A 13,546-nucleotide genomic window follows, 5' to 3' on the forward strand; every position below is an offset into this window, starting at 1 on the left:
ACTCCTCTCAGCCTGAATTCCTTGTTCGGATGGCATCTCCTTTATGAAGCCTTCCCTGACTCCCTGGGTGTGGGTAGAGCTGGGGATCACCCAATTCTTGAGATCCTTTGGACCCTTTCTGCCGCATGTCAAGGCTGTGTGCTGGTCTTATGCCCTGTCAGGGTATCTGCTTGCTTGGCTCACCTTCGTGTGCCGTGATCTGCAGCACACGGTACTTCATGTACCAAGCACTCAATCTTTGCAAAGTGAGCTATTTAAACTGTAAAGGTATAGGTAGGTATTCTGGTGGAAAGAAGAGACAGGGACTCCTGGGTTCTAGATGAGGCTTTACCACTTCTTAGCCTTGGGAATTTCCACATCTCATTTTCTCATCAAACAGAAACAACTAGTTGTTATTTCAGGCCCAAGATACACCCAAGTCATAGCAATTGGATTAAGGTGTTCACGAACCTCCTGTTGCATGTTCAGATAATTGTGGTTAGTTCCAGACAGCTGATTTAACAGATCTTGCTAGCTTACTTTAGAATCATCCCAAAGAACTGGAGATTAAAACGCACAAGAGATGTTAACAGCCTAGCACTGGACCTGCGTATCTACCTGCAGCATGATTCCCTCCAGTTCATCCTATTTTCTCGTTGTGGTCTTCTGAGTTTGGTCTCCAGAACTGCTTCTAGAAGTTCCTCTATGAGTAAAGGTCCTTTCGTTATAGTCAAATCTGATTTAAGTGTCACCTAAAAGTTCTGAACAATGTCACTGGTTGGAGTCAAGCGGTAAGCTCTTGCACGTTAAATAAATTTTTTAAGACCTTGTGTCTTAAGCCTCTACCAGGGTTAGAGTCCTCCTATTTTCAAGGCAATTGCCACTGGCTTAGCCTTTCACCAGCCCTGCTCCACACCTCAACCATCTACAAAACAGGATGAAAACAAATAGGAAAAATGTTGATTCTTCATGACCTTTCTTAGCAGTTTGAAGCCTGTATTTCATTACCTGAAATGAGGATGTTTATGATCTACATGCTGGCAGAATTACAGTATTTTCACAGGATAATGGACCCAGGAAGACCTTGACAAAATTGCTCACTAAAGGTTTTTGGCCCAGACGTTCATTCATGCCCCAGTTGAGAAGCTGTGAGTGCAGATGGATCCTCCACTGTCCATTTCTGTGGTTCCTTCACACATACAACTGACTATACATAAAATAGAATCTATAACTCAGGTGTTTCTGAAAACAAGTTTTATTTAAATAAGGGTTTAAATACATTACATAACATTAAAACTGAAGGGAAAAAACCAAAAATCTGTTACTTCACATGGCATTGGGCAGCTCTTGCTAGTAAACTGCAAGCTCTACAGCTAGCTACATGACACATCAGTTTGAAACTTGTTCCCTTGTCAAAAGTTTAACTCTGATAGAAGGTTGGCCTCACATTCTGTGTTTGGACATCGGTTAGGACATTTCTTATCAAAAACACCTTGGTGGCAAGCCAGGTGTCCTTATCACCTCAACAGCGGGAAGGTGACTGCCTGAAGCTCCACCCACCTGGTCAGATTGGAGACACCAAGGGATCTTTGACTACTGGAGGCTCCCTCTAGTGGCACAGCTGCTGTTGCTGCCTTACCCCATCCTCTCTCAAGCTTCACCGAAGGCTGTTCAGGTGGTGACATTCTCTTAGGGCAGGGAATTCTGTAGAGGGAGAGCCGAGGAGCTTCTGGCTGGACATAGCCATCTGTGATCTTGGGGCTCTGGGCTTGGCCGAAACATCACGTTATTGCTTTGTTTCAGGCTGGACACTGCCGGGTGCCTACTGCTTGACCTCTGTTTAAATGAGGGACTTCAAGACTAGACAGCATGGCTCTTTTCAGTTTATTGCATGAAGGAGTTACACTAGTCCAAGTTAAAAGCAGACCCCAAATGGTTACATTATACAAGCTGTGAGGTTTTTAAACTTGTGACAAGGGACAGAAGGGAAATTCTACTCATTGCAAGGAAATCCTCACTTAAGCTTCAGTGAGCCAAAAAGCACTTAAAACCCATGAACCTTCAGCTGGTCGTCCTTAGCCAGACCAATCTGCAAAGAAAAAAGGGCAAAGTTTTAAAGAGAGTTAAAGTCTCCAATTCTGACGCCAATAATTCTTTCTGCTTCTACACCGGGCAAGGGAAGTCCAAAAGCCAAGATGCACATCTCAACCACCACGAGCACAGTGGTTATCCGCTCAGGAAACCCAGTTAAGAACCAATGATGTGAGAGAATTTTAGCACGTGGGAGGAATAGCCAACCAGACATCCTGTTTTATTTTTGCAACCTTTACAGTAGATCCATACGAGCAGTAAACTTAAAGCAGGAAAGTCCCTTCTGTTTTTGGAAATACATTCATCTATGTACTTTAAAACTCAACTGTTTTTGCTCAGCTTTACAAAATGAGAACTTCTAGAAGAAATTGAATAGACTAGGGAGAATTACACATTAGCCAGGGAAGAGGTTCAAATGCATCATCATCAAGTGACTGAACTCACCTCTACGAGGAACTGGCATATGTTCTTGCGCTGGTCACCCTGTAGCTGAATTACTTCTCCATATTCTGGATGCTCAATTACAGTACCATTGCAGGCAAATTTCTGCAAGCACGAAGGAAGCAAAACAAATTAGGTCAAGCAACGGCACCCACGCACTAATAATCCTTTTTGGGAAATAATGCACCACTACCATGTGGGTATGTAAAATGTGAATTTCCTACAATTAAGACCTACCTTCTTAAACGCCTTCACTAGTTTCTTTTTATCGTAATCATCAGCGATCCCTTGGACAGTAGTAAGGGTCTTCCTGCCGTTTCTCTGTTGAATTCTTATATGGATATAATCCTCAGTGCCAGCAGGAAGCAGATCATCACCCTTACTTGCATCAGCAAAGGGGTCTACAAAGAAAGGTCAAGTTTAGAACTGTTGTGGCTCAGATGCCACTGTTACCCTCCCACTGGATCTTTTACGTGCAGAAACTAATACGAAATCGCCTAGACCTGGGCCAGGTCAGATCAGATATGTCCTTTGCTGGCTCTCCACAAACAGGTCAGTCTGGGACGGCTGGCTTCCCCAGCCCCGTAGAAAGTCTGGGCCTCCTGCCCTGGGCCCGCCCTCGGAAGCCGATCACGTGTGGAGGGAGCCAAGGCTGGCAGACAGCGCCCTACTCGGCTGATGCAACCGGCCGGAACCCGAGCTCCGAGGCGGGGCCAACTTCCCGCCCCATTGGCGCGCGCGTTTGTCACTTAGGGCTGGTGCCGCCTCCCCTTCCCGGCTCCGTGACAGCGGCGGTGACGTAACGGACGTGACGCAGGAGTGGCGGGAGGGGGCGGGTGTGGCCCGCGGTGGCCCTGGAGCCATTAGTAAATGCGCCACCCGAGACACCGGGCCCGCCCAAAGGCTGACCTCTCGCCCTAGCCTTCCGGTCACGCTCAGAGGCCGACCCCAGGGCCTAGGCCCTGTCCCCACTGCTCGCAGGGCCAGACACCTTCCCTCTGCCCACATTTACGAAGGGCCAGACCGCTTGGCAGCTTTCTAGGCCCCGTCTCCGGGCCTAGATCGCCGCGCCACCCCACCCCGGCCGTTCCCCCCGTCGGACCTTTCCGTAGCTTACCGAAAGAGTGGAGGTTCTGGATAGCGGACATACGATACGATTCCTTTTCCTCGGTGGAAACGGCCTGCGGAAGGCGGCGGCGGGAGAAGGCGGGCAGGGGGGACGGAGCGTCGGGAAGCGAGGGGGCTCAAGGGGGAGGCTGCTGAGTCCTCGGCGGCGGCTCAGTGACTGGGGCGGAGGGGCGGTGCCTGTATTCACTTATATAGCCGCCCCTGTGACGCCAGCGCGCTGTCCTCACGTCCAGACCCCGCCCACGGCGTCGTGCCCCCCGCGCCCGGGCACCGCCGCTTCCAATTGGTTTGGGGCAGAACGCGGGACAGCGCTTGCGCAGGAACTCATTGCTGCGGTAGGGCGTCCTTTGGCTCAGGGGAGGTGGAAGGGGGAGGGAAACCTTGGATCGTCTAAGCGCCTGCGCAGTGCGGAAGGAAGGCGTCAGCTGCGCGGAAAAGTGGCGGAAGGTTTCGGATGCGCCTGCGCAATATGTTCTCTGGCATGTTCCATTTACTTGACCCTGTTGCAGCCCTACCTGCAATAAATCCAGGAAGGATTTTTATGGAGTAGGTTGGCGGTCCTCAGAGGGTGTTAAGATGCTGAGCCCTCCAAAACAGGACAAATTCCCACTATCTCATACCCAACCCAGTTATCCACTTAACTCCCTCTATCTTTACGGATTTAGGGCCGCACTTTAATCAACATACAATAATATAACCAAAACTTTGTTAACCTAAAAATAAAATTGCCTTTCAAAGTGAGAGGCAAGGAGCATTCATTTTGAGATCAATAAGAATAGCTATTTGGGAATCATTAATTCACGCAGAAGCCCAAATGATACTCCAATTATGAGACAAAGGCATCGGATATTTATGAGGAAGAGGAATAGTTACATCATTAAAAGGAAGGCATTTGTATTGGTGCAGATAACATAACTAGTGATGTTACTTTTCAGTTTAGTAGTCATAATAATTGCTTTCTTGGTATCTTTGCAAACAGTCTTTGGGACACAGTGTTTCCTTAGGCCCAGTCCAAAGATTATTTTGTCCTTTTTTAACATTCCAAGGTTTGAGGTGCAAGATGTGTAAGGCAGTTCCTCTGGCATGGTAGCTCTGGCTCCATTTTAAAGTGGCCCCATTTATTATATATATATGTACATATATATAGACAACCTTAACTTTATAAATTAGATTATCATAATGATATTAGATGCATCTAACCTACAAATGGGTTAATCTCTAAATTTGTCATTTAGATAATCGAATGAAAGAATGCCAGCTCATTAAGTAGGAGTTTAAGGGAGAGTAACTGATTCTGGGCGCTGGAGAAGAATTCAGGCACCTGAAGGGTGCCCTTTGTGTCATACAAATTGTGTGGGATAGAGCCTTCCCAGATAGAAGATGAATGATGTCCTTCAAAACAGTTAACTTTTCTTGCTCTTTCAATTTATTAATTGAAATGCTCTCAGTTGTGGAGGTAAATAGAGTGGTTTTAGACTCCAGGGCCTCCAGGGTCCAGGCAGGTAAGATAAAGGCATGAAGACAATAAAGCGTGATGTAGTTCATTGTGGTGGGGGCTGGGTTGAGAGTTAGAGGCTGCATTGGCTATTCACCTGCAGCCCATTGTGCTAGATCTTTTTCAAGAGAACCTGGAAATTGAGATGTTCATTAAAAATCTTGATTTTTAAAGATTGCCAATAATTGAATTTTTGGACAAACACTGTGCAAGCCAAACAAAAAAATGTATGTTGACTTCATGAACTGCAAAGTAAGACCCTGCAGGATGAAAACCCTGAGACAGGAAAAGCTAGATGGACTCAACAGTTTGTTTCGAGTCTGTATTTACTAAGTAATCTTTTGATTAATAATTTGGCTTCCTTGATATCAGGAAAAGGGGAACCATGGCTAGAAGTCATGGGCATCCCAGTCTCAATTCTATCTGGGTATGAGATGCTGAGGACCCACCCTGCCCTCTACCTGGGAACCTCTATCCTCACAGACATGGATCTGATTGAAAGAGGTGTGGGGGAGAGTGAATGAGGCAGGGCTATCCTTTCAGGTGTGCACACATATTTTGCTGTATGAAAATTTAGAACAATAATGTGGTCCAGTTTATCAGTCTTACTTGTTAGGAAAAGATCCTGTGACATATTTAAAAAATCCTTTCCCTGTCTCAAATTTATAAAGATATTCTGTATTTCCTTTTGAGAGTCTTAAAGCTTCGCTTTTCGCTCCTAGGTCTTTAAGCCACCTGGAATTTATTTTTGTGTGTGTGTGTGTGTGGTGCGAGAAGGGCTCTAATTTTGTTTTCCAGTGAGGATTGCCAATTGTCCCAGCATCATTTTATCGAATCATGCATTTTGCCCCACTGATTCATTGTGCCTTGGTTATCATAATTATTGGGTTTCTGTATGTGTGTGTTCATTTTTGGAGTCTGTTCTGTTCCACTGGTTTATCTATAAGCCACCCTCTCTTAATTATAGGAGCTTTACACAAGGTCTTGATGTCCAATAGGATGAGCCCCTCCCTTTCACCTTGGCTTTCCTTGGTCCTAGTCCTCCTGTCGGGCTCCTGGTCCGTTGCCACTCCGCATTCTACGCCACCACAACTCCATGAAGCTCCTTGAGTTTTCTCATCTCGGGGTGTTTGTGCATATTCTCCTTACGCTTGGTACATTCTTCCCTCCTCTTTGAGGACATATAAGATCTCTAATATCCTACTTTGTGGCCCAACATTTGGTCTGAACTCAGACGGCGTACAGAGGATGACTCTGCTCCTTGGACTTGGAAACTCCTGGCAGACTGAACAGTCTCTCTGTGCTGTTTGATTTCTGTTGATAAGTAACCCAAAAGCTTTTGTTCTACAAGCCTGAACCAGAACTAGGACATTGACAAATACCTCATTATATGTTACCTATTGTTTTTGTATCACAGCCCCACTTGCTGACCACTGGGTCAGCCGACTGTTGAAAGGTCCAGTTGCCCCCACCAATCAGAAAATGAATGATATAAGTTTGTGGTCTTGTTTCCCCTAGCAACCCATCTCTTCGATAATCAGCTCCTTGCAACTTCTGCCTTTAAAAGCCTAGCCCTAGCCCTTCCATTTTGGAACATGTCTTCGGTTCATAGCAAGGTCCGTGTCTCTGAGTAGCAAATCATATATGAATAAAACTCTCTTTTAATTTCTTTTGGAATTTTGTCAACATCTTCATGTGGCATTTCCCATTGATCCTTCGGGACTCAGCTGAGATTATCTGTTCTTCTGAGAAGACTGAAGTCCTGTTTTGTGCCCTCACTATTTTGGCATTTATCGCACTTCATTTTGGTTACCCATTTCTTGGACTGGCTATCTAATTTGCTGGACCCAATACAAAATGAAAATGTGGATCCTTATGTTTAAAAAACGGTTAGGAATCTTAAGACAGTGACAGCAGAGCCTAAACCAAGCACAAGACCTTCTATGCATGGGGTCCTGTGTGACTGTACGGGTTGCATGCTCATATGAATGAAAAAGGGGCTATGTAATAAATCCGATAAAGTCAGGGACCAAAAGTAATCTCACAGGGTGATCTGAGCCTAAATTCCTAACTGCAGGTCATGGTGGGAAGTCACGCCTCTATAACTTCTTTAGCAAAAGGTTTATCTTAAGCAAGTCCTGTCCATGTTCTTGTGCGTGTAGGCTAACACACCTTTGAAATGCCAGAGTAAACCTCTTTTTCAGACCCCTTGGAGATGTGTCCACCCTCAAGGGAGCACCTTGTTAATTAATCTTGTTAACTGTTCTGTAATCTAATCATAGAGATTTTCCCCCAATTTCTTTCTCTTCCTTAATTCCAAATGTATAAAAGGAACTGCAAAACTGTCATTCTCCAGAGCATTTGAGATCTTGCTTCCCAGCCATGTCATCAGTTTGGCTCAAATAAACTCATAAAAATTCACTACAGGTTTGGATGTTCTTACCTTGACACTCGTGAATCTGGCCCTGCCTCTTCCTTTGTCTCCCTGCTAGGCTGTGAATTCTATTCTGGATATGTGCAGTAGGTACCCTGCGCACAGTAGGTGCTCCATCTTTGCTGAATGAACACACGGACATACATTGTAGGTGCTCAGTTACTAGGAATGGCTCCAGGCTGTAACCTCTGCCACCCTCTTAGAGAGTCCTGGGGCAGAAGATGGAGAAACATTCTTTTTCAGAGGTCTGACTCGGCTCCAAAGGGAGCTGCCGGGTCTCGCTTCCTGGCACAGGGCAGGGGGGGGTGGCTAGGTAAACCACATTCTCTAGCCTGTTCATCTCTCAGGGCTCTGTTTCATCTTCCAAAAAAGGAGGACTAGGTAATTTCTAAGGCCTTTCCTGGTCTAAAATCTGAAGGTCTGTGCACATATTCAGGTTGGGAGCATTTCAAAGGAAGTCTGTAGGAGATGACCATCCAGCGTAGAGATTGTTCCAGCCTTGGGAGCTTGTGGAGTAATGATGGAGCCAGAATGAATTTGTCTGAAAGTGACGTCTGTGCCCTCTGTTAATATTGTCTTATTCATGACTGCTCTCCTAGTTTGGGGGTCCTGGCCTCGGCATCCAGGGGCAGGGTATAGAGCGCAGACTGTGGCATACCTGAAGCTGAGTGTCACTTCCCTCTCTTCCTGCCTGAGTGACTCGGTCTCTCCCAGCCTCCGTTTTTTCATCTGTATAAAGGATTAATGATTCTCATAGGCTTTTTAAGGTGATTTAAAGAGGAGAATATGTGTGACAGGATAAAAATGTAACATTATCAAATCACTAAGTTATGCTAAATTCCCAGAGGGGAAGGGAGAGAAGGAGCTTCTGAGAGCAGCAGGGGACAGGGGTGAGTCCCTCAGAGTGGAGATGGGACAGAGTGGGAGCCTCTCCATGTGATCTCTTTGGGAGGTGACATGGCTGTGTGAGACACCTGGGGACTTGGCCTGCATAAGATTCCACAGGGCCCCAAACTTATGGAAGCAGCAGAATCTCCCAGGGTAGATGGATGATCTGGTCCAAGCTCCCAAAGCCCTGTGACCTAGAGAGAATCCTGGGGAACACTGGATCCCCTCTAACATTCACGATGAGATTTCTGGGCAGCCACGTTAACAGCCAGGATGTTAACTGGCATAGGATTTAACGTGATTTAAAGAAAGTCAAATAAATGTGATGTTTCTTGCATTCTTTATTTGGATGCTATCATGTATATAAATGACTGGACTAGTACATGCTTCTCCTCTCCTTCTGGCACAAAGACGTTCCCAGAGAATGAAGGTGCTGTTCTTACCACTTGGGAAGGGAGGCACACCCGGGTTTGCTCAGCTCTGCCCCAGATCACATGGGGTTATTATGAAATATGCATGTTAGTCATCAGCTGGTTTCTACTCAGTGGGTTTCTGCTGGCGATGCATCACCCCTTCAACATGAGGGAACCTATGGGGTACTGGAAATGATCTTGATCTTGATCCAGGTGGTAAAAATTCGTCGAGCTGGACCCTTAATGCTAGTGTGTTTTTGCGTGTATGTCAGTTACACTTTACCGGCTTCCAGCCCCCCACCCCCCACCCCAGCCAGGCTTTCGTCTCGTTCTCACAGTTTCTTCCCCTTGCTAGGGACTCACTTCTGTCAGCCCAAGGTGGGGACTTCTGCTCAGTTCCTCTTTGCCTTTTGGCTGGCGGAGCATCTGCCTCCTCCATCCCGCTCCTCACTCCTTCCCCTCCCCTCCTGCCTCCTCCTCTGCGGAGTCCTGCAGGAGCTCCTGTAGATGGGATGAGGGAGAGGCAGCCTTGCTTAGGCAGGGGGATAAAGGCCAGAGTTCCTGTTTCCCCTCCCCCTAACAGTTGCTGTGGTTGGGGGTGGGGTGGGGGATGGTGGGGGTGGTAAAGTGCAACCTGAGCTTGTGGAGGAAGCGAAGAGCCAGGCCTGGCACCCGCCTTCACAAGGGACTCACAGCCTAGCAAAGCTTCCCACGCTGGAAGTGCCAGGCACAGGTGCACAGAGGGCCCCCTGCATTCTGATGAGGACTGGAGTTGGAATCCCCTAAGTGGGGGATGGGTGGACATTTCAGATGGAGGGAAGAGCCTTGGATGGTTGTATGGGAATCAGTTTAGGCCTGGCCCCTCTCCCAGAAGAAGCTGACAGATGTGTTTGCGAAGGGCATTCTGCCTGGGACTGAGACCACAGCCCCTCCAACCTCCTTTCATTCTATTTTTATTTTGTAAAAAGCTAATATAATTCATATAACGACCATCTCCAGAAAGGCATCTGTGTGCACCCACCGGCAAGTCTGTGTAGTAAGGCTCAAGTCCTTCCCATGGACTTGAAGAACTCTCCCATCAACTGGGAAAGAGCAGGTAGGTTGAACTAAATATTCTGGGAAGTGAGGAGTAGGGGAGTGAGCATGAGAGAGGTGAGGGGAGGGCAGAGGGCAGAGGTGGTGGCAGGCCTCCTGCAGGAGGCTGGGCGTGGGGGTGGCTGGGGCCTTGGAGGGCTTTGAGCCATGGTCAGCTCTCACCCCTTCCCCTCCTCTAAAACCAGACATTCACTGAGGCTGCAGTGAGTGTGACAGGGTGTATACTTGTCCTGAGCTAGCACACCCCCACTCTTCACCACTTCACAGGGCACAGCTGGTATTCCCCGACGCCACTGGTGGCCCCATTCAGCCACAGCTCTACACCCATCCCCCAGCACTCCGCGCTCAGCTCTCTTCAGTGAGTAGCTCCTGCTCCAAGCCTGTGTCACCTGGAGGTACCCACCTCTCTGGGTGGCCTCTGCTCTCCCCTGCACCCACCCACGTTCCCAAAGGTTCACGGCAGCCTCGGGCTCTAAGTATAAAGTATACGCGAAGCTTCAAAGATAGCATGGAAAAAAAATTGTAAGATATCTCAATTTTTATATTGATTACTTATTGAAATATTTTGGATATATTGGGTTAAATAAAATATATTATTAAAATATCTCACCTGTTTTCTTTTCGAAAAATGTGGCTCCTAGGAAATTTAGTTACGTAGGCAGCATGCACCCTATGCCCAATGGACAGCTCTACACTAGACGAGTCCAGACTGCAGAGCGGGTCCCTTTCACAACGTGGCAAATCCACAGTCACACGCATGGCCGTCTCCCCAAGCCTCACCAACATCCGCCGTATTTCCTGGTCTCCTGCTCCCTCCTCCAGCCTCTGGTTCTGAGCAATTTACTCTGCCATGAGCTCGTGAATTGTTCCCTGCTCCCAGTTGGATGGTGGTCATATGCGCATTCCCTCCCCAGTGGCTTCTCAAACCTCCACCTACCCAAACTGGGTCTCTTCCTGGGTGGGGGTGAGCATTCTACCACCCAGAAGGTGAAGTTCTCCCTTTTCACTTGCCTGGCCCAAGCTGACACTCCTCCAGTTAGTGACCACCTGAGCATGATGAGGATGCTGACCTCTTCCTTTGCCCCAAACAGCTCAGCAGCTGTGCCCTCAACCCATAGATAGGACTCTTCCTATGAGGAATTCAGGGTAATAATTAAACAAAGAAACAAACAAAAAACCAGACTTTATTTTTTAGAGCACTTTTAGATTTACAGCAAAATTGAAAGGCAGCTACAGAGATTTCTCATATACCCCCTGCCCACATGCATGTATAGCGTCCCCCCGCCCCCCATCAACATCCCCCACCAGAATGGTGCGTGTGGTACATTTGGTGGACTTACACTGACACATCACAATCACCCAAAGTCCGTAGTTCACACGAGGGTTCACTCTTGGGCGAAAACCTTTTTCATTTTGTGAAATTAACAGTCAAGGAACACCCACCACCTGCTAAGTGCTCTGTGGAGTGTTTCCCACTCTGGCCCCATGGAATCCTGACAACGCAGGTGTCGTTAGTCCTTCTGTAGGTTAAGAGCCTGGGCTTGGACACAGGCCAGGGTGGTGGGTGTGCTTCTGAGGGTCTGAGAGCATCCTGCATAGCAGCCCAGGCCCACAGGAACTGTCCACAGGAGCCTACAGGGAGGTCCCACGGCCTGAGTGCGATTTTGAGTCAACGGGTTGTTTGAATTCACGAGTTTATATAGATTAAAGAAAACCCTTATTAGTCAACTTTGGAGGATGCTAGGAAATTATCTCACTACTTTGAAAACTGGTAAATAAAAGGAAATTATTGTCCTTGCCTTTCTTGTAGGAACTTTCTTAATGGAACCAAACCGTAGATGTGAGTGTGGGGGGCAGAGGGCATGATTCTCTTTCTAGAAGTATTCCAAATTACTAACGAAGAAGGAATGATACAATTAGAACATTGCCGTTTTGCAACCCCTAATACATGAGTGGACCTGGGCGTGGATCATCAATGGCTGCTAAAGTCACCAAAAGAGAAACAGTACCACCTAGGAATCGCCCTTGCTGAAAGGAGGAGGAAACCCCGAACCTGACTTTAGGTCTAAAGTAGCAAGTTTCAGGCAAGGCAGAGGACGGAGGAGCATGTTAAACTACAACCACGGGAATGTAATCTTCTAACTTCAGACTGAAAACTTTACGGGACCAATGATCTTTACTACAACAAAGAAATCGTGGGAAGAAAAAGAAGAGAGACGGAAGGGCTCCCTACAGTTCAAAAGACTTAAGAAACATACACCTATTTGCTGTGTGTGGACTCTCTATAGATCTGAATTTTCAAAAAATTGTCATTTGTAAGAGAGTTAGAAATTTAAATGTGAACCAGAAATTTGAATATATTAAGTGCAATATTGTGATATAATAAGAAATATATATTTGGTTTCTGCCCCCAGTTCCTGGTACAGGGCTCCTAAGATCTGTGTAATTTCCTGAGTGAGGGGGGTGCTAAGAGCATCTTTTATTATCATATTTAGGGTTAGTCATCGGTTCTTGATGCAAGAGCCTCTTAAATCCTTAGAATCTCTGGAGTGATAAGAGTGTCTTTTTGTTTGCTAATGAGATGACTGGTGGAGACGGGCCCTCGAAAGCTTCTAACACCAGGATGGAGCCTGGGGTTAGAGGAACCAACCATGGGTTAGATGGTTGGAACTTTCAATCCTAGCACCAACCTCCCTGGGGAAGGGAGAGAAGCAGGAGATAGTGTTAGCTACTAATGGCCAATGACTGAATCAATCGTAACTATGTAATGGAACCTCCAAACAAATCTTTAACCAATAGGGTTCTATGAAGCTTCCAGGTTGATGAACACATCCATATGCCAGGAGGGTGGTACACCTCAACTCTATGGGAACAGAAGCTCGTGAACTTGGGACCCTGCCAGACCTTGCACTATGTACCTGTCCATATGGCTGTTCATCTGGATCCTATTTCATAATCTCCTTTATAATAAACCAGTAATAGTAAGTAAAGTGTTTCCCTGAATTCTGTGAGACTTATAGCTGATGATTGAATCTGAGGAGGGGGCTGTGAGAACCCCCGATTTGTAGCCAAGCCAGACAGACCTGTGGCAACCTGGGGACCCACTACTTGTAATTGACATCTGAAGTGGAGGGCAGTCTTGTGGGGCTGAGCCTGTGGGGTCTGAGCTAACTTTGGGTAGTTAGTGTCAGAATTGTTTGGTGTGAAAAATCACACATTTGGTGTCAGAAGTGTTGTGAGTAGAGAAATGATTTTTCTTTATTAGGAAATTATTGTTAATTATTTTAGGGTGATTATTGCATGTGGTTATGTTAAAGAAAAAGCTTTTCTTTGCTAACTACATACTGAAATATTATGTATGGAATGGCATGATGCTTGGGATTTGTTTGAAATTAATATGTGGCAGGACGAAGGATGTGGAGAGGGTACATATCAAGATGATCCATGAGTTGATAATTGTTGACTTTGGGTGGTGGGTGCATAGGGGTCTATTATGTCATTTTTTTCTACTTTGGTATATGTTCTAAAATATCCATAATAAAAGAGTGACAAATAGATATCTTCAGCCTCTTTCTATATTTA

General features: G+C 46.5%; 1 protein-coding gene and 1 long non-coding RNA gene across 2 annotated transcripts; one reads left to right on the forward strand and one right to left on the reverse strand.

Moving 5' to 3' along the window:
* Nucleotides 1–1,218: 1,218 nt before the first annotated feature.
* On the reverse strand, nt 1,219–3,814 carry EIF1 (eukaryotic translation initiation factor 1). The gene is made up of 4 exons (XM_011381258.2): nt 3,629–3,814; nt 2,749–2,912; nt 2,515–2,616; nt 1,219–2,068 (listed from the first exon to the last, which is right to left on the reverse strand). The coding sequence occupies exons 1-4, from the start codon at nt 3,657–3,659 to the stop codon at nt 2,024–2,026; spliced, it is 342 nt and encodes a 113-aa protein (XP_011379560.1). The 5' UTR covers nt 3,660–3,814; the 3' UTR covers nt 1,219–2,023.
* A 121-nt stretch (nt 3,815–3,935) lies between these two features.
* On the forward strand, nt 3,936–12,181 carry LOC111732162. The gene is made up of 3 exons (XR_002777448.1): nt 3,936–3,974; nt 9,838–9,965; nt 11,775–12,181. It is a non-coding gene; the product is annotated as an uncharacterized LOC111732162 (long non-coding RNA).
* Nucleotides 12,182–13,546: the final 1,365 nt, after the last annotated feature.

The sequence above is a fragment of the Pteropus vampyrus genome, unplaced genomic scaffold, assembly GCF_000151845.1.
Source record: "Pteropus vampyrus isolate Shadow unplaced genomic scaffold, Pvam_2.0 Scaffold432, whole genome shotgun sequence".
NCBI lineage: Eukaryota > Metazoa > Chordata > Mammalia > Chiroptera > Pteropodidae > Pteropus > Pteropus vampyrus.